The following is a 25,713-nucleotide window of genomic DNA, read 5'->3' on the forward strand; positions in this document are numbered from 1 at the left end:
TGATCAAGCCAGGGGAGGCAGGAAAAAACATTCCTGAAAAAAATTCTGTAATCTATGCCATTGAGAATAATAACAACTTTATTGTCATTGTACGTGTGTACACAGTATACCCATACAATGAAATTCACTTAACACCCAAAGACCAGGTCCAACATACTTAACAATCCCCAAACACACTACAATCTACCACAATTCTCCACCCCTAAATCACCCAAGAAGAGGCTTGGAATGCTCCCATTTCCTAAATTCTGGACCTCATCCCCTCTTCTTTAATGATCACAGCTGCAGAATAGAGCATATTCAGCTTACTTCATATGTCCCAGTGCACATAGACAAAAGACACAAATAGAAGGGAAAGCAGAAACACAACAATAGAAGAATATAGATGCCTCCTATTTACCCACTCCTAGTAAAAGTGTGGGAAAGCATTCTAGTAGCTATGTTCACCATTTCCTCCTCAACATGTTCACATATATCCCCAAAGCCTTAAAACTGCTTTAGTTACAGGTTTTAATGGTTTGCTTAACTGTGCCTTATTTAACAAGCTATAATTATTTTGGTTTACACAATAACAGTGTAAAAAATTGTAGTGATAGCAGTGTTCCAATATCTAAGGTGCTGCCACAAAGAAAAAATGGGGGGGGGGGGTGTCAACCTATTTTCCAAAACACCTGAAGGCAGGACAAGAAGCAATGGATGGAAACTAATCAAGGAGAGAAGCAACCTAGAACTAAGGAGAAATTTCCTGACAGTGAGAACAATTAATCAGTGGAATGACTTGCCTTTAGAAGTTGTGGGTGCTCCAAAACTGGGAATTTTTAAAAAGAGTTTGGACAACCATTTGTCTTAAATGGTATACTATAGGTCTCCTGCTTGAGTAGAGAGTTGGACTAGAAGATCTTCAAAGTCCCTCCCAACTCTGTTATTCTGTTAATATGCTAAACCATAAATCATGATATATATAAATACTAAAATCTGGGCTTAACAATCAAAATAACTAGATAAGCAAGGTACATAATGGCTTGATTTAATACATTTGGTAAACCAAAACTTATTATGTTGCAGTCATAATTAGATATCAAGTAGAAACTATTCAGTAGCACTATAGTGGCTTAAGAGATTTTTCCTTGATTATGTTTTCGAGTCAAACAGTATGTGTTGTATTTATAATTAGAGCAGCCTCAAAATATTCAGGAAAAAAGATAAAATTCAGTTTGAGACGCCAAACAGTAAATATAATACTATTTTTATTAGTTTTGATATTTTACAACTTTTATTTTTAAGGCAAGATTTTTATCAGCTTTAATGCCTACACAGATCTGACAGAAGGCTATCAAAAAAGGAAAAGAAAGGTATTTTTCCTGGTGAAGGTTAGTAGTTTCTGTTTACTCCACACTTTTCAGAATATTACTACTACCTATATTTTCAAAGAGGTAAACAGTCAATTGGTTCTCTTACTCAAAGATGTTATGAACCAAAGAACATAACCTCTATATCTATACCATCTGTCCAATTGCTATTGCCTTGTGAGTCATGTTTTATTTTTAAAAGAATACATTTGTTTTCTTTATTACATTAATGACTAATACCCTCACTTTACAAATCCAGTTAACATGCAATATTATTGCCATTAGTAGCAAGAAGTCATTTAAATAAGAATGTGAGAAAGACATTTACAATAGTGATTCAACAGCTGTCTATTACAGCAAACAGCAAGTCATCTAACAGCAAGTCATCTAAAGAGATACAAGAGAGATTTGCGAAGAAAATGAGCTAAGAGCCTTTAGGAGATGCCATAAACATTTGCTTTTCTACTTCACTGTAGACAGGTGGCAAAATTCTTCTTGACTTTGTCTTAACCCATGGATGCTCCATTATTCCTTCAAGAGAAAGTCTGAGAGAAGGTGTACGGTTAAGGACTTTAGCAATTAGATCCTTGGCTCCCTCTGATATCCAAGGAGGAAATTTGAAATTCACCTTAAAATAATTTTTTTTTAAAGTTAGATTTTGTTATGAAAACAACTATATTGTGCAAAGTTTAACTGGACCACAATCTCGATTTATCTGCTTCTCCAACTGATCTATTTTTTTCCCCCTGTTTCACTGACACAATGTTGTTGCTGCTGCTTCTCCTGGTACAAGCCTTTTCTGCTTATTGTATGGCAAAGGTGTGTAATAACCATCAGTTCAAGGACTACATGAGGCTTTATGTGGCATGTTGATAGCCACTCTCTATTTGTGGATGCAACCAGGGGCCCTTTGCAAATTTCATAGGGTAAGATACTGTATTTTTCAGAGTATAAAACGCTCCGGACTATAAGACGCACCTACCTTTTTTGGGGAGGAAAACAAGAAAAAAAAATCTGCCTCTGCCTCCCAGCAATTTGCCTCCTTGCAGCAAACAGTAAACAGCCTGCTTTAGTTTCATTTTCAGCACAGCCAGATTAGCACAAGAAAAAAAAAACCTCCCTCCCAGCAATTTGCCTCCTTGCAGCAAACAGCGGAGGCCCATGTGGCAATAAGCAATGGCAATCCCTGCAGTCTGAAACAGCTGAGGGTCGGGAGGCCGATCCAACGAACAATCAACTGTTTGTGCTAATCAGGCTGTGCTGAAGCTGAAATGGGTTGTTTGCTGCTTGCTGCAAGGAGGTAAATTGCTGGGAGGGAAAGGCCAAAGAGTGGGGGCCAGCAGGTGGGCAGGGCTACATTTGGTATATACGACGCACCCAAATTTTCACCCTCTTTTAGAGAGAAAAAAGGTGTGTTTTATACTCTGAAAAATACAGTAATTGCCACATTTCCTGTTAAATCCACCAGCCTTGATCAATACAAAAGGGGGTCCATATTTTTGATCCAACCTTCTCTGAAGACCACAAAAGGATTATTACACCAAGTCACATGTAACTTTTTTAGATCTTTTTTTTTTTTGCACTTTTATTGTAAACCAATAGAAGATAATATTTTTAGCTCAGGTTTGAACAGTGCTCTCTTGGTGCTCTCTGAGTTTGGTAACTTTCTTGCAGGTGTCTCATGACCAAACCAGGTAACATTTTCAGTGTTAGCATTGATGATGTTACTTAATTTGGTCGTGAAAACATCTTATTGTAAAGTTTCCTAAATTCTTTCTGGGATTTTTGTCATATGAATAGAAGAAGGTATGTGTGAGTTCCTCCTGTTCTCTCCAATGTAATCCTCTGAATTTTGGCATACATTCATGAATAAACACAACATCTGGCCATGAGTTTCCAGTGACTGTTGTAAGCACTACCTCATTTACAGGCCTTTGATTTGGAAGAACGTACCTCCTTTATTCGTCTGAATGTCTCCATGCGAGTGGGTGCTTCAAAAGGTGCAAATCCTGCAAGACACTCATAACAAAGAATGCCAACACACCACACATCAACATTTTCATCATGGGGACTCCCCTCTATCATTTCTGGAGCAAGATAATCTGGAGTGCCGCATAGTGTTGTCCTCCTATTTAAAAAAAAAAAGAAAAACAAAGGAAAAAATACAGTGTTCAAATGACCGCATTTATAATTTCTTTTCAGTCACCATTCAGTAAGATCCAAGTGAAATCAGAGATTTGGTGAAGCCTGGGGGAAAAAATCCAGATAACTGGTCATTTCTTTACCCACAGAAAAGGCCAAAGGTTAGCAATACTGTAGCACAGGTATTTTGCACATATAAATGCCATTTGATCTGGAAACTCTGCTCTAGAAGCCTTACCATGACGGGGGAAATATTTTGACAAGAACATTTTAATTAATACAATTATTTTATCCTACAGGCCAGTTAACAGCATTTTAATAGAGCATGCTACAGAAACAGCAAGGCACCCCGAACCAGAGCCAAGCAGCTTGAACAAATCAGTTAACTATTTTCCACACAGAAAGCCTGTTCACTTAGTCAGAATTATTAAGGCCAGACAGAGTAGAGTTCAAAAACATCCCTGGAGAAAACAATAGCTACTTCCATACTATTACAATGAAAACAACACGGATGTGTCAGTGGTGGGATTCAAACATTTTTGCTACCGGTTTGGTGAGTGTGGCTAGGTGGGGGGCATGTGACTGAGTGGGTGTGGCCAACTTGATGTCACTCCCATGCCCACTCAGTCACATGACCCTCCCACCTAGCCATGCCCACAGGAAAAGGTAGGAAAATTTTTGGAATTTCCACCTATTTACCCCCACCCTCCCTTTGCCAGTCACCCCCATTTCCCCCCCCTTTAGCGGCCCTGGCCCTAGCCCTGCTTCCTACCCCACCACCGCCTCTTTGTTCGGGCTGCTTACCTTCCATGGCTGCTGGTCCAGAGTCCAGAAGGCAAGCAGATTGGAGTTTTCTGCGGCCCCCAGCCAGCCACCACTGCTGGAAAGCAGCTGGCAAAGAAGGCTGCAGGCCGCCAAAAAGTACCAGAGGTTGTGGAAAAAGCTGCTGCCGTCACCACCATGTTCTTTGTGCATGCGCATCCCATTGGATTTGCAAGGCAATGGGATATGCATGCGTGAAGAACATGGTGACAAACATGGTGGGTGGGGCGAGTTAGTGGTGACTGGAGTACCGGTTCGGGGGTGTGGCCAGCCAGTCATCGTTACCGGTTGGGCGACCTTGGCCAAATTTCCGCCAACAGTTTGTGCGAACCGGCTGAATACCACCTCTGGGATGCTTCCTTGTAGCCACCAAAAAATACAACTTGAATTGTGGGAGACCAGGTGGATGACTGTCCACAGGACATCTGTTGGCAACAAGGAACTGTTGGCTTTATCTCTTGTTGGCTCATCATATTGGGATGGAGGAAAGGAAGGCAAAACATGGCCTTGGACATTGATCCAAATGCATGGATAAAGTAAAGAAAGAAACAGGTTTGAACATTCTTAATTGGATTAATTATCTGATTTGTCATATGCAACACACTCATATTTTAAATAAAATTGGGTTTATTTAGCCTTGCACAGAACTGATAGTTTAAAAGATCATCTATGAGAGAATTTGAAATGCTCTCCTAGTCCCAAATTCACCATGCAGACTTTCGCTTAGAGGCCATTTCTCCTATTTGTTTTTTCTTTATAAAGAAATGCAAGCAACCTACCTTAGTGAAGGAGTATGCACTGACCATCCAAAATCTGCCAACTTAAGCTCCCCTCTTAATCCTAAAAGGAGATTTTCAGGCTTGATATCTCTGTGGATCACTTTCCGAGCATGGCAGTACATCAGAGCATCAGATATTTCTTCAATGTACTGTTTTGGTACATCATCATGTGTTAAAATATAGCAAGAAGTTAATCTCAGATTTGGATTTCCAGCCCATTAGCTATAATATTCTATAGATAAATAGACTAGACTAGACTAAACTAGACTAGAATAGAATAGAACAACAGAGTTGGAAGGGACCTTGAAGGTCTTCTAGTCCAACCCCCTGCTTAGGCAGGAAACTCTATACCACTTCAGACAAATGGTTATCCAACATCTTAAAAACTTCCAGTGTTGGAGCACCCACAACTTCTGGAGGCAAGTTGTTCCACTGATTAATTGTTCTAACTGTCAGGAAATTTCTCCTTAGTTCTAAATTGCTTCTCTCCTTGATTAGTTTCTACCCATTGCTTCTTGTCGTACCCTCAGGTGCTTTGGAGAATAGCTTGATTCCCTCTTCTTTGTGGCAACCCCTGAGATATTGGAACATTGCTATCATGTCTCCCCTAGTCCTTCTTTTCATTAAACTAGACATACCCAGTTCCTGCAGCCATTCTTCATATATTTTGGCCTCCAGTCCCCTAATCATCTTTGTTGCTCTTCTCTGCACTCTTTCTAGAGTCTCCACATCTTTTTTACATCATGGCAACCAAAACTGAATGCAGTATTCCAAGTGTGGCCTTACCAAGGCATTATAAAGTGATATTAACACTTCACGTGATCTTGATTCTATCCCTCTGTTTATGCAGCCTAGAACTGTGTTGGCTTTTTTGGCAGCTGCTGCACACTGCTGGCTCATATTTAAGTGATTGTCCACTAGGACTCCAATATCTTTACACCAAGGAGTTTTCTTCCCATGAGTGCATGCTACCCAGCCCCAGCCCCCATAGCTGACTCAAAAGCATACAATGATCGATGGTATTGAAGGCTAGTGAGAGATTAAGGAGACCGAGGATGGTTGCACTACCCCCCCATCCCACTCTCGATTACCCAATTCTGCAATCATTGGCTTCTCAGACAAATATGACTGCTTGTCATTAATCCAATTATGTATGTATAAATTTTAACACGTTCAGTGCTTTTCTTATACCTTGGTTCCGACAAAATATATTAGTCTAACAGGGTTGTGGTACTTACAGTGGCTGTTCTATTGTCGTCAAATCGTTGGTTTTTTTGTAACTCCTTGTACAGCTCTCCCCCTGGAGCATATTCCAGCATCAGAAAAATCCGTGTCCGATCATGAAAGTAGTTATACATTCTTAAAATGTTTGGATGTCTGGAGAGAGCATGGGGAGCGGGGAGGGGGAAGAAAGGTACAAACTGACTTTGGAAAGGAAAGTTGATAAGACACTCCTGTCCCAAGGATAGCCGACAAAGGTTAGGGGATGATCTGTTCACTCCCAATTCAAGGAAAGGGACAAACTACTTTTATATTTATTATATTTATAATTGGATTTATATACCGCCCTACTCCCGAAGGACTCAGGGCGGTGAACAGCCAAAAGATAAAATACACATAATACAAACTTTAAAAACAATATAAAACACATTAAATAATTTGGCCCAAATTAAAACATCCCTATTATTTTAAAACAAATTTAAAATTAACAGTTAAAAGGAGGTTAGGCCAGGCCAGCCTGTTGAAATAAGAAGGTCTTGAGGGCACGGCGGAAAGTGTGCAAATCCGGGATCCTCCGTATCTCCGGGGGGAGCTCGTTCCAAATGGCAGGTGCCCCCACAGAGAAGGCTCTCCCCCTGGGAGCCGCCAGTCGACACTGTTTGACCGACGGCACCCTGAGGAGCCCCTCTCTGGGAGCGTACTGGCCGGTGAGAGGCTACTGTTGGCAGAAGGCGGTCTCGTAAGTACCCCAGTCCTAAGCCTTGGAGTGCTCTAAAGGTGGTAACCAAAACCTTGAAGCGCACCTGGAAGAACACTGGGAGCCAGTGCAGCTCACGCAGGAGAGGTGTTACATGAGAATGCCACGTCGCTCCCATAACCACCTGCGCGGCTGCATTCTGGACCAGTTGGAGCCTCCGGGTGCTCCTCAAGGAGCCCCATATAGAGAGCATTACAGTAGTCCAGGAGGGAAGTGACGAGGGCATGAGTGACTGTGCATAAGGAGTTTTCACTTTAAAAGACTATATATAATAATAATAACAACAACAATAACTTTATTGTCATTGTATGGGTATACACAATATACCCATACAATGAAATTCACTTAACACCCAAAGACCAGGTCCAACACATAACAATCCCCAAACACCCCCCCCCACCACAAATTCCCCACCCTTAAACCACCCAAACATCCACACAACAGACCAAGTAATGCTGTCCAACAGCTCACTGACAGTGGCCCTTTAGTTCATTGTTGAATGCAATTATAGCTCTGGGATAAAAACTATTCAGAAAATGTGTGGTCCGAGTTTTAATTGTTCTGTATCTTCTGCCAGAAGGCAACAGTCCAAAAAGATTGTAAGCAGGATGGGAAGAGTCTCTGAGAATGATATTCTAACAGGGATGTGTAATAGCACAGAAGGCTCTTCGCCTGGACCCGCACCTTCCAGAATATCCTGGCCAATGGGGCCTGCATGAATCTGGAATCTGCATTAGGGTCATGCAGTATAATTTTTAAAGGAAGTTTTGCCTTCAAAGCTTGAGTTGAAGCCGCTAAGTGGCACTTCACTTCAGAGCAGCTACACTGCTTTGTTCTGAATACTCATGGAAGCTTTCGTGCTGAAACAGAGTAGTGGTAGAATAAAGAAATCATCCAGATCTTGAGGTAATGTCAAAACTATTCTGCACAGATCTTAATGTGTATCTTTTCAACGTTTGGGAATACGGACTATCTTGCTCCAAAGGGATGATGAGCAGTGGATTTTGGCTGTATGCTAAAACATTATGCTGTGCCTATGTTTATATTTCAAGTAACTGTCTCTAAACCCATATTTTCCAATCCTCTAGTTCCAAAGGATAGAACTAAAGGGGCAACAGGACAAGGATAACTCCATCCAACTAAGAGCTCAACATTCATCCCATGCCATTCCAGCTGGGTTACCTGAGGTGACTTAGGATTTCTATCTCTCTTCGAAGCTGATGTTCCAGCTGAGCTTTCTCCAAGACAGACTTGAACATGACTTTTAAAGCCAAGATGAAGTGGGTCTTTTTCTCTCTGGCCAAGTAGACTGCTCCAAATCTCCCTTTCCCGAGAGGTTTGCCGAATTCAAAGTCTCCTGTGTCCCATTCTTTCCTGTAAATATGAAAACTAATAATGCTTTCTTTACCAACCAGACCAATATGATCAACCCTGGCAAGGGCTGGTCCTCACATTTCTATTAACTATCTACCTTACTGATCTTTTTTTTTTCCATCATAGTTTGAGTTAGTTTTCATATTTATAGACTCCAAGAGTTAGAAGGAAACTAAGCGGTCATGAAGTCCAACTCCCTGCACACTACGCTATGCCTGTCAGATGATTATTCCACCTCTGGTTGAAAACCTCCAATGAAGACGAAGGAACTATTCTGTGTGGGTAACCTGTTCCACAAGTGACAGTTCTTACTATGAAGAAGGTTTTCCAAATGTCTTATCTGTTTCTACATGCTTAAAGGGTCCCCCTCCCCATTGATTTGAATCTCAGCTTCTGGAACAAAGAATAAATCTGGACCCTCTACCATATAATAGCTATGATATATCTGAAGAGGTTATTATGTCCCCTTTCAACCTTCTTCAAGCTAAACCTATCTAGGTCTTTCAACCATCCCTTCTAGAACTTAGTTTCCAATCTTTTCATCATCTTGGCAGTCTTTCTCTGGACTTTGATTGCAGAATGGTAGTGGGCAAACTGACCAAGATGGAACTATGGAATCATTATATGGAGGAGATCAGACATAATTATTAACTATATTTATTAGTTGCCTTATGGGTAAAATGATGAGATATAAAGTGAAATTGTATTTCATTTTATATATTTTCACCTGAACAGTTTCAAGATAAGATACATTTGTATCTATTTATAATTTTCCTAGAGTCTTTTTTAAAAAATAAGAAACATGAGATATTCTAGGGAGATTGTACTTGTTCTAGGGAATCCTGGGAGTTGAAATCTATAAATCGTGGTGTTGCCAAGGTTGAGAAACACTGATATAGTAGATGAACAGTAGCTTACAATATGGTGTTATCAAAAACACACTGTGATAGTAAGGCAAATAAGTGAGGAAATGGCCTAAGTAAACCTTATTATGGTGGTGGACCAATAATAAAAAGGCATGGGCACTCCAAATAATATGATGTGGTTTAACTGTGGACCAAATGCAGTGGTGAAATTCAAATTTTTTTTACTACCAGTTCTGTGGATGTGGCTTGGTGGGCGTGGTGTGGCTTGGTGGGCGTGGCAGGGGAAGGATGCTGTAAAATCTCCATTCCCTCCCCACTCCTGGGGGAAGGATATTGTAAAATCTCCATTCCCACCCCACTCTGGGAGCAGCCAGAGGTGGTATTTGCCAGTTCTCCGAACTACTCAAAATTTCTGCTACTGATTTTCCGAACTACTCAAAATTTCCGCTATTGGTTCTCCAAACTGAAAATTTCCGCTATCGGTTTCTCCAGAACCTGCTGGATTTCACTCCTGGCCAAATGGAATACTGAATATGAAGCAGTCTGAAAAAGAACATTTTTGAAAGGAACCAATTGATCTGCAAAGAAACAATTGGTACCTCAAGAATGAAGAGCAAGCATAAAATGCCTGTGCTATATAGAGATACATTTTCCAGTCAGAAAGCAAACCTCTAAAATATGGAGGCTCCTTCATGCAACATTTGTTTTCCTATCAGCAGAGTTCCTTAATAGTTACCTGGGAGGTTGAGAATCAGGGGCAGAGCTGGTGGTTGCTTTGGATTCACTTTTCTCCCCTGCCAAACAAATTTGCATGGATTTAGGGACATGGTAATCTTTATTATCTAAAAAGCTTCTGCTTGTAATAGTCAGTAATTATATTAGAGGTCTACTTTGGTTCCAGTCAAAAGCCTTTCTGCTTTAGCATTCCCTAACCTCAATAACCACAGATTGGCAGGATAATTCCTCAAATATATGGCAGTATCACTTGCTTATGATGTCCAAGAGCAGTGCTGATATGATCATAGTCCTCATGATAATTGACAGCTGCTTATTCTCCATAGCTTTACTAGTCCTCCTTTAAAGTTCGTAGCTAGATAGCTATTAGTATCTCTATTCTGAATTATTGTTCATTCAATTTCATTGGATACTCGTGTATTCTAGTATTGAGAGGAAGTGTGTATGTGTAGTGCTGCACATTTTCTATGCGTTAGGATGAAGAGAACTGCAAGAGTATAAGAATATGATTGAACCTAGTGAGATAGAAATCAAATACCAAAATAAAAGATCAATAGACTGAAATGGAGGGCAGATGAGAAGAAGACAGTGTGAAAAAATATAAAAGAAGGAAACAAAAAGGACAGAGACTAATTTTAAGATTTGCATAACTATTGCTCAAGAGATAACCCATATATTTTCTTTCTATTAAGTACAAAAAAAATCAAAGTTATTGGAGGCAGTTATTACTTCATAAGATGGACTACTTATTAGTATACTTAAATACAATAAATTACCCAGATCTGATTAAATTGTCACATGACACCTATAGTAACATACCCATTGGTTCTTCTTTGTCTTTTAGGAGATTCTTGAATTCTGGAGAAAAATCCTCTCTGAAACCTACAAATGGAGAAAGAAAAACTACTGAGCTGCATGTGTCTATGGAGCTTCTCAGTCATCCAGGTCATGATTGTCCCAAAGGTGCTTTTTCAAGAGGCAACTGGTTTTTCTTTGAAGATGTTTATGAAAAATTTCATAAATCCATCCATTCCCCACCATCCAGTCAGAGCTGAAGAAGCTTCTTGAATGAGAAGCGAAACGTTTTCAAAGAAAAACCAGAAAGTCCAGTTGCCTCTTGAAAAAGTACCTTTGGGACCAACTGAGCTGCTTCTTCAAAGTTCTTCGTTGCACAGCAGAATGAGTGGTTTAGTAGCACATGGCTGGGCAAGCAATCCAAGAGACATTTATATAACCATAACCACCTAATAGTTGACAACAAGAACTTTAGCAGTTCACCAGGGAAAGAAGAAAACAAAATCTGAAGAATCAAAAATATAGATTTTATTTAAGTTTAGTTGCAGAAAGTAAAAAGAAGATGTAAAGAGTCTAAAATGCACCCCTGTTCAAAACACTACAATTTGGGGTCCAAAGTTTGTAAATAGGCAAGGAAAATTTCATTTGCAACTCCCAATCCCCCCCCTTTTCATTTTCTTATGAATACCTGTTTCAGATATTATTTTGGAGTCCATATTAAAACTAATTTGATGGATTGGTAATTGGAGATTTGCATTTATTACTAGAAAATAATGAAAAAAATTAGTTTTTGTGTACGTTCTATTTATTTTTAACATCCATTCTGCCAAATCCACAGAGTCCTAACACTATTCAAAATATATATATATAAATTATTGAAATGATACTGTAAAAGCTTTATAGCTTATTATTAGAAATACATGAATTACCCTGGATTTGTGTCAGTACCCTGCATGGATGTTAGGTAGTGGGATGCATGCACAGGGTTATGTTGGCTTGCAAGCTAGTTACTCCATTGTAAAGGTCCTCATTTGCATTGAGGGCCATGCTTGAACCAAAACTGCCTTTTGATTGTGCAGGAAGTTCTATATGAAAAAGTAGAAATCATTAATCTCTCCACTGTATGGAAAATAGATATAAGAAAATAGGGTAGGGAAACTGCTTGGAAGATAGAGAAGAATTGTGTTATACTGCACTAACATTAGTTTAGCTAAGGATGGCATAAGCCTATCTTAACTGAGATGGATATGAAATCATGGAGATTACAGCAGAAAAATGTTACTAGGACAACACAATGGTGTTGAAATTAAGCACAAACAGGAAAAGACTAATCAGAGCAACTTTAATGGCTGCAACTAAATTGCTGTGTTGAAAATTATGACAGAATTTTGGTCTTTTTGATTAGTAGAACCCATGGATTTTAAATATCCTGGGACAGAACTCAAGTGGTTGGCGTCTAAACACACATCAGAATCCCAGCTTTTATGCTACATGAAAATGATGGTGCCGATTTGAAACGTACAATGCTGGAATCAGATATTGCCCTCAGCCATAATTTACTGACTGTTGACCAATGATCTGGGCTTAATATAACACACTTAGCATAACTGGCTAGTGTGAGAAGTTTTATATCCAAATATGTTCTTTATACTGTTTCCATCTTCCCTTAAAACGTTAACAGAACCCACAATGGTGTGAGAATCAGTATCTCCACTAGATAATCGACAGTCAAGCTGAAACTAAGTTAATCAAGTAAAATTAGCAAACCCCCAAATAAGTTACCCAGACCTAATCCACATATCAAAAGATAAGATCTGCAAACAGTTAATTAAACCAGGTCTCCCAGAATAACTGCATGTTCACAAGAATAAACATATCTACCTACCTACCTACACATGCACACACACACACCAAGTGTCACCCTAGAATCAGCATGTAGACACTACCCTGGACAAGCTCCACCCTATAAAAATCTTCTGCTGTACCCCATTTCTCTGCAGTCTTCCCCTAAAGGCAAATTGTTTTGCTTTTAGGAATAAACATTATTGTCTCATAGATATCTGGATCTCATTTATATTTATTCTTGTGCAGCTCCAGCTCTAGTTGGAACCCCAGATTATTCTTCCGACACTAGTTTATCCATTGTGCTAACTCACACCAAACAAACCATTATGCTACCTCACACCAAACAAATTTGTGTCAGTTCTCTGTCACAAATTTAGCATGTGTGACACAAGTTGTAAAGCAATTAGGGTACAAACATTCATTTCTCTGCTACTCTTATCTCTGAACACACGGGGTGACATTCCCCAAAAAACGGGGGCTTCTCTGACTTACTATAAAAAGATACAGTCCTTTAGAATTATTCAAACAAAAACACAGCAAATACTATACACTATATTAATGTTAAGTTTCATAAGATCGCACGCCTTGGGAGCCAGTTCAGTCTAGTGGTTAAGGTACCAGACTAGAAAACAGGAGATGGTGAGTTCAAGTCCTTTGCCATGAAAGCCAGCTGGATGACTTTGGGCTAGTTGCGCTCTCTCAGTCCAATTCACCTCACAGGGTTGTTGTGGGGAAAATAGGAAGGGAAAGATGTGTTTGACTATGTTTGCTGCCTTGAGTTATTTGTAAAGATAATAAAAGTTGGGATCAGGGTGGATTTGATTTAAATTGAGTTGATTTAAATCACAATTTAAATCATGATTTAAATCACTAGTAAAAAGGCTTGATTTAAATCAACTTGATTTAAATCATAATTTTTAAAGAGCAACTGTCATCTCTGCTACTCCCTTGACCCACTGTTGACTCACCGATAGCCCCAGTGTTGCAGAATATACAGCCTCATGCTATATAACTAAGCTCCATTTCATGCTGAATAAATAAATTATTTATGTATCTTAAATAGAAAACTATCTTACGATAGATTTTTACCCCAAAAGTTTTTTATTAAAATAAATTCGATAAAAATAAAAAAAAATCCGATTTAAATAAAAAAAATCTGATTTTTTTGATTTTTTTTAAAAAAATCATTGATTTTTATCCACCCTGGTTGGGATACAAATACATACGTAAATATAAGCTTGAGTAAAATATTAACACTTATAGAGCTGAATAGTATTCCATTTGCTTAATAATTCTTCTGCATTACTTTAATCTTATAACCCTTAAAAAAAGCCTAATTTACACACTACATTGAACCATAATAATAGTTAACCATAATGTATGTGGTTGGTAGATTCACACAATATACATCATATCCCAAGGACTAAGTTCACACAATGCTAATCCAGAATTAAACCATGTCATGGCTTAATTTCAATGCACAAAGCACTTAGCATGTATGCCTCTTGTCCACAACATATTACCTACTAGAATAACTCAGCTTGCAAAACTCCTTGAAAGTCCAAGACACCAAGAGATGACTGAGGAATCTTACCACAAATGGTATCTTTCCTAGTAGGGCTAGAAAAAGAATTGCCTGGAAGCCTTATTCTCTCAGATCAAGAACAATATGCAAAGGCAACTTTTGATTGGCCAGAGTAACTGTCTGTTTTATTTTAGATACCTGCCCACATTTCTTCCCTTAAAGATAGATGGATTTGGTCCTCCTTTGCATTACATCACTTTTGCTGGTACTAGCCACTGGAGGGCAGAGCAACACTGCCTATTCCACGTAAGCAACTTAGCTGTGGTGAAAAGCTGTTGCAGTGATAATTTGTAGCTTTGCCCTTATTATTTAGGGTTCATCAAAACTATGTCCAGCCAATTTGTTTTGTAACTTTGCTTACAGGGTTTTATAACCACGCTGGTTATAAAAGTTAGTTATAAAACAGAGGTTATAAAAGTTACAAAACAGTGTTTCTTGTTATGCTCTTAAGGCACTATTTTAGGAATTTAGTTTGGAAACTGAATCATGGCTCAAAATTCAGCATGATTTTTGCTGTCTGCCAGTTCTCTTGCACACCTTTAAAAATAACAACAGTAGCAGCAGAACGGGTAGCTATGCAAAACAGCTGCAGCCGCAGCCACAATTTTAGAAAATTATATATAAAGGTAAAGGTTCCCCTCGCACATATGTGCTAGTCGTTCCCGACTCTAGGAGGCGGTGCTCATCTCCGTTTCAAAGCCGAAGAGCCAGCGCTGTCCGAAGACGTCTCTGTGGTCATGTGGCTGGCATGACTAAACACCAAAAGCGCACAGAATGCTGTTACCTTCCCACCAAAGGTGCTTCCTATTTTTTACTTGCATTTTTTACGTGCTTTCGAACTGCTAGGTTGGCAGAAGCTGGGACAAGTAACGGGAGCTCACCCTGTTACGTGGCACTAGGGATTTGAACCGCTGAACTGCCGACCATTCGATCGACAAGCTCAGCGTCTTAGCCACTGAGCCACCGTGTCCCCTAAAAATTATATATAGAAAGTATTTTTCTATCTAGAACAAAAGAAAATAGAATCGTATGTCAGTCTGACACTGGAAATAAAAAAGAGATGCATGTTTTACTTTTTGTAAAAAAAAAAATTGGAAAAACTTTTGACAGCCTTTCATTTTCTTGGCTACATGCTTTTTTAAAAAGTATTTAGCCAAGAAAATGAAAGGCTGTTAAAAGTTTTTCCAAATGTTTTTGAGAGAATTTATATGTTTTTAGGAATCTTTTGATAGGCTTGGATTTAGATAGGAAAAGACAGGTGTTTCTCCTGCTCCCCCAAACTGAACCCTTCACTGGAATCTGTCTGTCTTTCTTTCTTTCTTTCTTTCTTTCTTTCTTTCTTTCTTTCTTTCTTTCTTTCTTTCTTTCTTTCTTTCTTTCTTTCTTTCTTTCTTTCTTTCCTTTCTTTCTTTCTTTCTTTCTTTCTTTCTTTCTTTCTTTCTTTCTTTCTTTTCTTCCTTCCTTCCTTCCTTCCTTCCTTCCTTCCTTCCTTCCTTCCTTCCTTTCTTTCTTTCTTTCTTTCTCTCTCTCTCTCTCTCTTTCTTTTTTTCTTTCCTTCTCTCTCTCTCTCTTTATTCCCTCCCTCCTTCCCTCCCTCCCTCCCTTCCTCATTCAATCATGTTCTGGAACCATGGATCTCCCTCTGTCTTATTTAATATGGCTGGCTTGATTCCTCAAGGGAATTTGGAAGAATCTCAAGGAAATCTGGGAAATGCAATCAAAACATACGTGGGGGATACCATCTCCAAGATGTTTCTCCAGTTGTCCATGATGTTTGGGTTCACCAATAGTCTCTTAAGGAAAAGGCACACCACGGTCTTCCGCAAGGCTGAGGAATCGCCCCCTCCTGAAGAGAAGCAGACACTGCCGCATATTCCCAAAGGCACCCCATCTCTTGGAAGTGAATACTTGGAGGTGTCTGGGTATAAGGTGGCCAAGTAGCCAGACAACCATATTCTTTTTGTCAGGAGTTCCAGAATCAAACTATAATTAAATTGCTCAGGCTGTGAGAATCCTATCACACTCTCTCATTCTCAAACTTGCCTGTCCCCCTAAATCAGGGGTGTCAAACTTGATTTCATTGAGGGCCGCATCAGGGTTGTGTTTGACCTTGGTGGGGGCTGGGGTGGGCATGGCCAGGGTGGGCATGGCCAGCATGACGTCACTTGTGTTGGGGGGCGCCTGTGGCAGCCTGAGCGCTCTGCCAGCAAAAATGGGCTCCTGAGCTCCGTTTTCAACTGCGACGGCCTCCTGAAACCCTCTGCCAGTGAAAACGGAGTTCGGGAGGGCTGCTCGGGAGCTCTGTTTTTGCTGGCAGAGGCACCGTGGGCTGGTCCTTCGCTATTTCCAAGGCAGCCCCATGGGCCACATCTAAGCACCAGTAGTGGATTTCAATTTTGGTTGCTACCGGTTTGCTTGTGACTGTCAGCTTTGGAAGCCATATTAAGCCGGAAACTTCCATGCTGCCACCTTCTCATGTGTGGAAAAGTAGCAGGGGGGATTTAGTAGCGGGGTTGTCTGTAGACATAATAACATTCTTCCTGTTGTCAAGGTAAGGGCGATCCTGCATCTGGAGAAGGAGTGGTCAGAGGGCTTGTCTCGAGATGGGACGACAGTTGATTGGAGCATGTGATCGACGGAGGAGTGAGGGGATGGTTTTGGGGTTTTTGATTTACTGAGGGAAAACCCGGACCTCTCAGATTCAGGTTTTCCCAGGTGTGCCAGTTTACCTATTCTAGTAAATAGAACTTTGAAAAATGCTTGCTTCAGAGTCTTTACTTGGAGTTGGGTTTTTTTCTGGAACGCTGACAGCAGGTGCGCACGCACTCACGCGTGTGCACGACACTTCTGTGCATGCACAGAAGCTTCTGCGCATGTGCAGAGACACCCGGGCAGGTGGGCGGAGCCTCCTGCCACCACCGCTACTGGTTCGTCCGATCGGGGGCGAACCGGTAGCAACCCACCACTGCTAAGCACCCTGCGGCCCCTGGGCCTTGAGTTTGACACCCCTGCCCTAAATAGACCAGATCAGGAAATCAACCATCCAGGAAGACTATCCTCAAACCAGGCCAAGCAGGACATGCAGCTAAGCCAAATCAATGTATTGATTCATGATGAACTCAAAGGTCTTTTTTTAAAAGAATTGATCTAACTATACACAGGTAGTCCTCAACTTACAACCATTTGTTTAGTCACCATTCCAAAGTGGGCCTGGTGGCTCAGTAGACTGATAGCATTGTGATTAACACCAGCTGTCTGCAATTACTGTAAGTTCGAATCTCACCAGATTCAAAGTTGACTCAGCCTTCCATCCTTTCTAAGGTAGGTAAATTGACCCAGTTTGTGGGGGCAATAAGCTGACTTTGTGTAAATATACAAAAGTATGAAGACTATTGCTTAATGCATTGTAAGCTGCCCTGAGTCTCTGGAGAAGGGCGGCATATAAATCAATTTTTTTTTTTTAAAAAAAAAAAGTAGAATAGCATTGCAAAAAGTGAGTTGTGATTGCTTTTATGCTTACAATCATTGCAGCATCCCCATGGTCAAATGATCCAACTTTGATTGCTTGGCATATGGCATGTATTGATGACAGTTGCTTTGTCCTGAGGTCATGTGAACATTTTTGTGACCTGACAAGCAAAGTTAATGGGAAAGCTTGATTTACTTAACCATGTTATTAACATCTGCAGTGATGTAGTACTGCACTGGTAAGACTACCCTTGGAATACTGCATCCAATTTTGGTCACCACAATAGAAAAAAGGTGTTGAGACTCTAAAAAGAGTGCAGAGAAGAGCAAGAAAGATGATTAGGGGACTGGAGACTAACACACAGGATCAATAGTTGCAGAATCTGGTTATGTCTAGTCTAACAAAGAGAACTAGGAGTGTCATGAGAGCAGTCTTTCAATATTTGAGGGGCGGTCACAGAAAAAAGGGGATCAATCTATTCTCCAAAACACCCGAGAGCAAGACAAGAAGTAATGGATGGAAACTTATCAAAGAGAGAGCCAACCTACAATTAAGGAGAAATTTCCTGTCAGTGAGAATAATTAATCAGTGGAACAGCTTGTCTTCAGAAGTTGTGGGTGTTTTTAAGAAGAGATTGGGCAGCTATTTGTCTCAAATAGTATGTTTCCTCCCTGAACAGGGGTTTGGACTAGACTATCTCCAAGGACTCTTCCAACACTGTCATTTTTTTTTGATGTGCCTCTTTACAACCATCCCAAAGGTGCTTTTTCAGGAAGCAGCTGGACTTTCTGGTTTTCTTCTGAAGATGTTTTGCTTTTCATCCAAGAAGCTTCTTCGCTTTTCATCCAAGAACACTTCTCATCCAAGAAGCTTCACGTCTTCAAAGAAAAAATCAGACAGTCCAGTTGCCTCTTGAAAAAGCACCTTTGGGACAACCATGACCTGGATGACTGAGAATCTCCATAGACATCTTACAACAAAGCTCCATCTAGAAATTGCTGGGGCTTTCAGTAGCAGGTAACTAAACTGAAACAACAGATTGTCCAGATGCAACAGCAGATTTGTCAGACAGAAGTATTAAATTCCTACTAGAAGTGGGTGCCAGAATGTATATGCATTGTCAAAGATTGCATATTCTGAAGAAAACATAAAGAGAGAAAAGATGTTCCTTTTCTTCTTATTTTACCTCTCCGCCAAAGGAATGTGCTAAAGAAGAAGCATGCTTCCATTTTGATTCTTGGTTCTGAATTCAAATGAAGCATGATTGCAAATGCTGGATGAAACAGGAATTACTTCAGATTTGGAAAACATGCCTCATTTTCTAGAGACCTTGGGCACAGATTAAATGGTTACATAGAAAATGTGGCATTAGATCGTGCTGTGATTTTCATCATTAACTATCCAAAATATCTTAGTGGGTTGTATGGACAGGTTTTTGTTTTTGTTTTAAATTTTTTTTTGACATAGCATGACACTATGTAGAAGCAGAATCATAGTGTTAATCTGCAATTTATGACAGTGTCTGCATAGGAGGAATGTTGGACAGATGATCACTGCAAATCATCAAATCTTATGATGGTTCAGAAGTAGTTCTAAAATATTGAGCTGAATTTGCTTTGAAAAAAAAAAACCCTCTTCTTTGGAAAAAAACAGCTTTGTGTTTAGTCTGTTTTCTTCTTTCTTTAGAATGTTTTTAAATAATGCCAACTACAACTGTTGGTTTTTAAGCCTGCATTCTTGAACAAGTGGTTTTTTTTCCTGTTGCAAGGAATTCAAATCAAAGTAATAAATTACCCTTGGCTTGCTTGACCAAGAGAATCCTTTCAAGATGCAGCATTTCTTTCAGCAGATGTAGCCGCCAGATGTCTGAAGAAACATCTGTGGTGAAAATAGTTTTGATGTCCAAATTATGAACACAGATGATGCCCAGATGGAGACTGGTCTCTTCTTTTGAAGACAAAGTTTGGCCCTCTCAGGAAGGAAACTTACTTTTTAAAAAGCCTCCATTGTAGGTCCTGCTTTAAAGGGATGCTTTTCAAGTTGTAGATAAGAAGAAATTTCTTTCACACTTTTGCTGAACATTGGGCTAAATACTTTTCCTCACTGTCCCTATTTATATTTGTTCTTCCCTTAAATTTAATCAGAAGTAGCCATGGACAATCCAAGGAGCTTCAAGTTGGTGAGGGCTTTTTCTAGTTAGCCCTGTGCCTTCTACTTTGTGTGGTGGTCGGGGTTTTGGCGTCTACTGGTAAGCCATCTCCGACTGGTTCACCTCTCATGTTCATGTGGCTTTTAAACTTTTGCTCAGTGTGTTGTGGGAAAAGCCGCTGTACATGGTGAAACATGGCTTAAGGAAGGATCATACAACTTTTGAGGGCATCAAAAGACCTGAATGGCTAGTTATGCCAAAAGCGGGCAAAGCTTTTTGAAAAATTTCAAAAAGGGGTGATGATGGGGATTCCACATTAAATATTACTTTAATTAAATGATTGCATTGTGAAATGTTAATGTGTGTACGCAACAACAATCCCTGTACCATTATATAGAGTAAATACTTTCTCTGAAATGGTCAATCCTTCGGCATAATCCAGACAGGAAGTCAAACCATCGTATTATTACTACTCTTATTGTAAAGATATAGTAACAGAATTTTGCAAGTCTGAAAACACTTTCCCCCTCTTCTGGCTTTACTTCTCAGAGAACTAGGGAGGGATTCTTCTGAGGCACAATCTTCCTCCCCATCCTTTCTTTAGATTCAAATTTCTCTTATCAGACCTTTGTCTAGGGCTGTAACTCTTCCTTCTTTTTTCCAAAATTATTCTCATAGCTCATTAGAAAAAAATATCGATATATGTGTTTCACAGCAGGATGAGACAGGGACAAATGATGCCTAGAGCATCTCTGGTGGAGTGAAGGAGGTCAAACAAATGAAGATTACAGAGCCTGTAGTACAGTAGACTAAAGCACTGTTCTTAACATCTGCTGATTGCAATTACTGCAAGTTCAAATGTCACCAGGCTCAAGGTTGACTCAGCCTTCCATCCTTTCTAAGGTAGGTGAAATGAGGACCCAGATTGTGGGGGCAATAAGATGACTTTGTATAAATATACAAAAGTATGAAGGCTATTGCTTAACGCATTGTAAGCCGTCCTGAGTCTCCGGAGAAGGGCGGCATATAAATTAAAAGAAAAAAAAAGAAAGAAAAAAAAGATGGTGGCCATAATTATACAATAGAAACCTCACATCTTTTAGCTGAATCACAACCAACACATATAAAAAGAATGGGGCTTCAGTCATGCTGTGACCATCTTGTTTGATTACCTTTCCATGGATGCTTGTGGGTGGCGGCATGGGATATGTGGGGCACAGATTCTTAAGGGGCCTCTAATTTTCTCATAAGCCACATGTCCTTGGGCTTGTGTTTTTATCTACTTTGGATTATTCAACCAACCATAGTTAAATCATCTCTTAATGAGACAGGCAAATCTAGATACTTAATGACAGAACAAACTAATTTGTGCTGTGGTTTGTTGTTTGTGTGAAGTCAGGTAGAGCATTTATTTATTTATTTATTTATTTTAAAAAAAAATGATTTATATGCCGCCCTTCTCCAGAGACTCAGGGCGGCTTACAATGCGTTAAGCAATAGCCTTCATACTTTTGTATATTTATACAAAGTCATCTTATTGCCCCCATAATCTGGGTCCTCATTTTACCTACCTTAGAAAGGATGGAAGGCTGAGTCAGCCTTGAGCCTGGTGAGATTTGAACTTGCAGTAATTGCAGGCAGCTGATGTAAGAGGATGTTAATTAGTCTGCTGAGCCACCAGAGCTCTTATTTTGTAAACTCATTGCTTAGAAAAATATGTAGACTTAGGTAATAATTGATTACTATTATTGGTTCATCACACAGATGTTCAGACTGAATGTGGCATTTTTATCCACCTATTGAGTGCTTTCCAAGGATCTGGCATAGGTAGATGTGGATGTTTGATGGTGTTAAAAATATCTATACAGGATGTAAGCTGTTCTGAGTAAAATTTCCTTTTGCAATTGGCTGATGGTGATTTTGTCAATGCCAATGGTGTTCAAGTGGTGCTCCAATTGTTTTTATTATTATTATTGTAAGCTGCCTAGAATCAGAAGAGTACTACAAATTTTGACAGATGGCTATATGGATGGATGGATGGATGGATGGATGGATGGATGGATGGATGTGTTGTGACCCAGGCCCAAGTAGGTATTATCAGACACAATCAGTTTGAAACAAACAGACATTATTAGAACAGCTGAGAATTAACTCATTCTCAGCATAGTCCAAACTAATTCAAAACAAATTCTTCATAACACAGTTCTTTAGCCTTATCACCAGCCTTGGTCTAATTAGGCAACCTGCCAAAGACTTTTCTTGGCAAAAGTTCAGAAGCAGAAGACGCTGACAAGAAATAAATGCAGCAAGACAAGAAACAAATCTATCAATGTTGTTTTCCGACAAAGAGCCCAAGAGCCGTTGCTGGTCTTTTAAGCCTTATGGGAGAGGCCAATTATCTCTTGGCCTTACTCCTGAGTCGTCCTTTTTGCTTTAGCTGCTCTTGCCTTCTGGCAGCTCTTCTCATGCGTGCACTAGGAACAGGCTCCCCCTGTTCCTCTGCCTCTCTGCTGTCAGCCTCTGGAGGCTCTGGAATCCACATATCACTCCCCGAAGGCCCTGGCCCCATCTCTGCCTCTGATGCAGAGCCCTCATCCAGGCCTTCCCCAGCCTCCAGGACTGGCCCATGTTCTTCCTCAGCCTCCTCACTGTCCGACTCTGCTGCCAGCTCCACAGGCTGCTGGCGGACCACAACAGGATGATAGATAGATGATAGATAGATAGATAGATAGATAGATAGATAGATAGATAGATAGATAGATAGATAGATAGATAGTCATATTTTATTACAGGACTTGGGAACCAAGCACTAACCTGATCATTTTAGTAGTGTGGAGGGCTAAAAAGTGAGTAAGGCTATGGCAGAGTTTCATGTCCTATCTCAAAACAATGGAAAATAGTTCTGTTGGCAATTATGTCACCAGTATGGCCTCCAAAGCTGACAAACTAGGAACCTGTGCGGTGGGAAGGAGGCAGGTTGCTGGCCTTGATTTATTGTGTGGCGTTGTATACGAACACCCACTCACTATCTTACTCATGTAGGATCCTATATTAGCAATTCTTGCATGTAACTTAAGCTACTGCTTTCGTACTCGTTCCGGCTGTTCCTAATCATTCCAGAGTGGATTACAGAGATTTAGTAACAGGAGTTGAGTTGACGCTGAGTCCAAATAACAGCCACTGCAGGCCCCAATTGGTGTTTTGCTTGCGTCTTGCTCTTCTCATCCATTCAGGGAAGCCTTTTTGGCTGGCCCTTGGATGGGTAGGTCTTCCAGTGCCTGCCTTTCCCTTTTAGAGATTGTGACTCCTCATCAATCCCTTTTCTTTTCCAGATGTTTGAACAGATGGATGCCATCATATACTCTTGCCAGGTTCTCTCCTTTGACACTGTTATGTCTTTCTTTTTATTATATCATAATTGCTCTAATGATACTGTGCTGGCTGTTTCTTTGCTCCTATACTCCACTGTAGGTCTCTGCAACAAGGGAGAATTGATGGTTCAACGTCATAGAAGTAATGTTGCTTTCATTGAGATTTGAGCTGGCTGCCTTGCAAGTTAAAGATGTAGGAGGGGAAAAATGGGAAAAGAACACATTGCCATATTATGGGAAGGGTGCGAGAAAGCAAAGGGAGCTTTAGGATAGACAGACTTGGAAAACAAAGTTATGAATGCACCAAAGGTGCTTTTTCAGGTGGCAACTGGACATTCTCGTTTTTTTCTTTTGAAGACTTTTCACTTCTCATCCAAGAAGCCTCTTCAGCTCTGATAGGATAGTGGGGATGGAAGGATTTATATTCCTTGCAGACAGCTGGTCATTTGCATCCTTTTAGAGGGTCATTGAAGCACTTGGAGGTTTATCCAAGTTATGAATGCTAATGCTACTTTTATTATAAAGTTACAGTAACTGAATCATGCAAATCTGAATGCATTCTACTCCCCTTATTTTCATGAAAACTAGAGAGGTTCTTGCCTGAGATGCTTGCTCACATTACAGTTCTGTCCCAGACTCAGAATTCTTTTTTTTTTAATTGAAAAGTTTTACAAAAAACATTCCCTCCCCAATATTCCCCCCACCCTTTTTCCCTCCCCACCCCCCCACCCCCCCTTCCCCCCTTCCCATCCCCCCCTCCCCCCCCCAGACTTCCCAGAGCAAAATGCAGGGTATTTCAATTAACAATCATAAACTAAATTAGCCTAACTATTCTTAAACTACCAAATCCGCCCCTGAAACCTTAACTCCACTATGGATAACATAATACTTCTAAAGTTTTAACATTCATTCATAAGCTATTTGATATTTTCTTGTCTGATACTTATCTTGAATATAATCAATCCATCTTCTCCATTCCGTTACGTATCTTTCTTGTGTATAGTCCTTCAAATACGCTGAAATTTTCGCCATTTCTGCTAAATTCGTTACTTTCAGTGTCCACTCTTCAATAGTAGGCAAAGAGTCCTTCTTCCAATATTGCGCTACCAACAGCCTAGCTGCTGATATTAAGTCCAGACTCAGAATTCTTTTATCTAACTGTTGCTCTTGGTAATGGCTCTTCTTCCTATTCTTTCTTCCCATGACATCATCAAACTTCACTCAGCCTGGACAGAAACCAAAAGGGTGTCCACTGGGAAATATAAGGGTTGAATGAGCAGTAAGCTTCAGTGGGGGGGTGGGGGGGGGGTGGGAAAATACAGGGTAAAGAAAGAACCTTGACTTAATGGGTTATTGTTAAATCAATAGAAAGATAATAAAAAATATGGCTGTTGCTGACCAACAGAGAATATAGAAGCCTAGGACAAAGCAGCGGTAGAGAGGTAACGCTGAGTCTTTAGGTCTTTTTCCATTTGAAACTAAGCATGGCCAAGATGCCTTAGCAATCCCTTTTTTCTGTCAACTTCCCATGTTTAACGATCTTTTCATACCCAATCCATGAAATCATAGTATCCAACCCATGAAATCCTGTATACTGCAGGAGTCAAAAAGAGGGCTATGAAAATATCCTTTTGTGCAGCTTCTCAAAGAATTTTTCCAAATGTGGCAATTAGAACTACACATATTATTCCAGGTGTGGAAAAGGGGAAGTAATTTACCCAAATCTACTTCACATGATCTCCAGTTTATTTAATGGGACACACTGTAGTGTTATAATTATCATTATTGGAAAATTTTCTTGAGTATAATGTATCGTGGATTAAAGGGAAGCCAGTGGATTATTTCTCCTTCTTATTCATGGTGCCTACAAATGTTTAAGAAGGCCGTAACATTTATCTCTGGGGGGGGGGGGGGGGAGGCATTCCTTTTAGATTTGAAGTCAAATTCAAATTGACCTTTCCCCCCCACCAAAGTGGAATATTCCTTCAGTCAGCCTCCCTGTGATAGTTATTGCTCTAGAATTGTTCCATTATGAAAAGAGAAAACAGGTTGCATTCACATATGTTTCTATTATGCACAGAAGTCCAGAAGGTCCTACGTAGGTGGCAAATAACTTTCTTAACTGGTGGATTTTTATCTTAGTTTGGGGATGACACACCATTTCAATTAAAAAGTGACTCATTGTGCCTGAAATGAAATATACACATTGCATGATTCACCCACCAAAAGCACCCTTTTGATAAAGCTGTTCCTCAATTATAGAAATGAGCTGCATTACATTAATGTGCATGCAAATCTTTTGCTGGCCCCCCTTCAGTTGGAATGATGATATTCTTAAAAACAAAAATAAAACACCCTGAGACAATTAAGCATGACCAATTTTTCATAGAAATAATTCTTAATATATATATTAATAATAATATATTGATTTGTTGGTTGAAGTCCACAAGTCTT

The 25,713-nt window shown here is 39.9% G+C and overlaps 1 protein-coding gene across 1 annotated transcript; it reads right to left on the reverse strand.

The window, feature by feature from the left end:
- Positions 1-1,773: 1,773 nt before the first annotated feature.
- LOC139315101 (aurora kinase C-like) lies at positions 1,774-10,995 on the reverse strand. The gene is made up of 7 exons (XM_070941123.1): positions 10,932-10,995; positions 10,047-10,104; positions 8,253-8,444; positions 6,331-6,469; positions 5,093-5,241; positions 3,303-3,477; positions 1,774-1,977 (listed from the first exon to the last, which is right to left on the reverse strand). The coding sequence occupies exons 1-7, from the start codon at positions 10,993-10,995 to the stop codon at positions 1,774-1,776; spliced, it is 981 nt and encodes a 326-aa protein (XP_070797224.1).
- Positions 10,996-25,713: the final 14,718 nt, after the last annotated feature.

The sequence above is a fragment of the Pituophis catenifer genome, unplaced genomic scaffold, assembly GCF_029215685.1.
Source record: "Pituophis catenifer annectens isolate HBS135680 unplaced genomic scaffold, rPitCat1.0.hap2 SCAF_3, whole genome shotgun sequence".
NCBI classification, from domain to species: Eukaryota; Metazoa; Chordata; class Lepidosauria; order Squamata; family Colubridae; genus Pituophis; species Pituophis catenifer.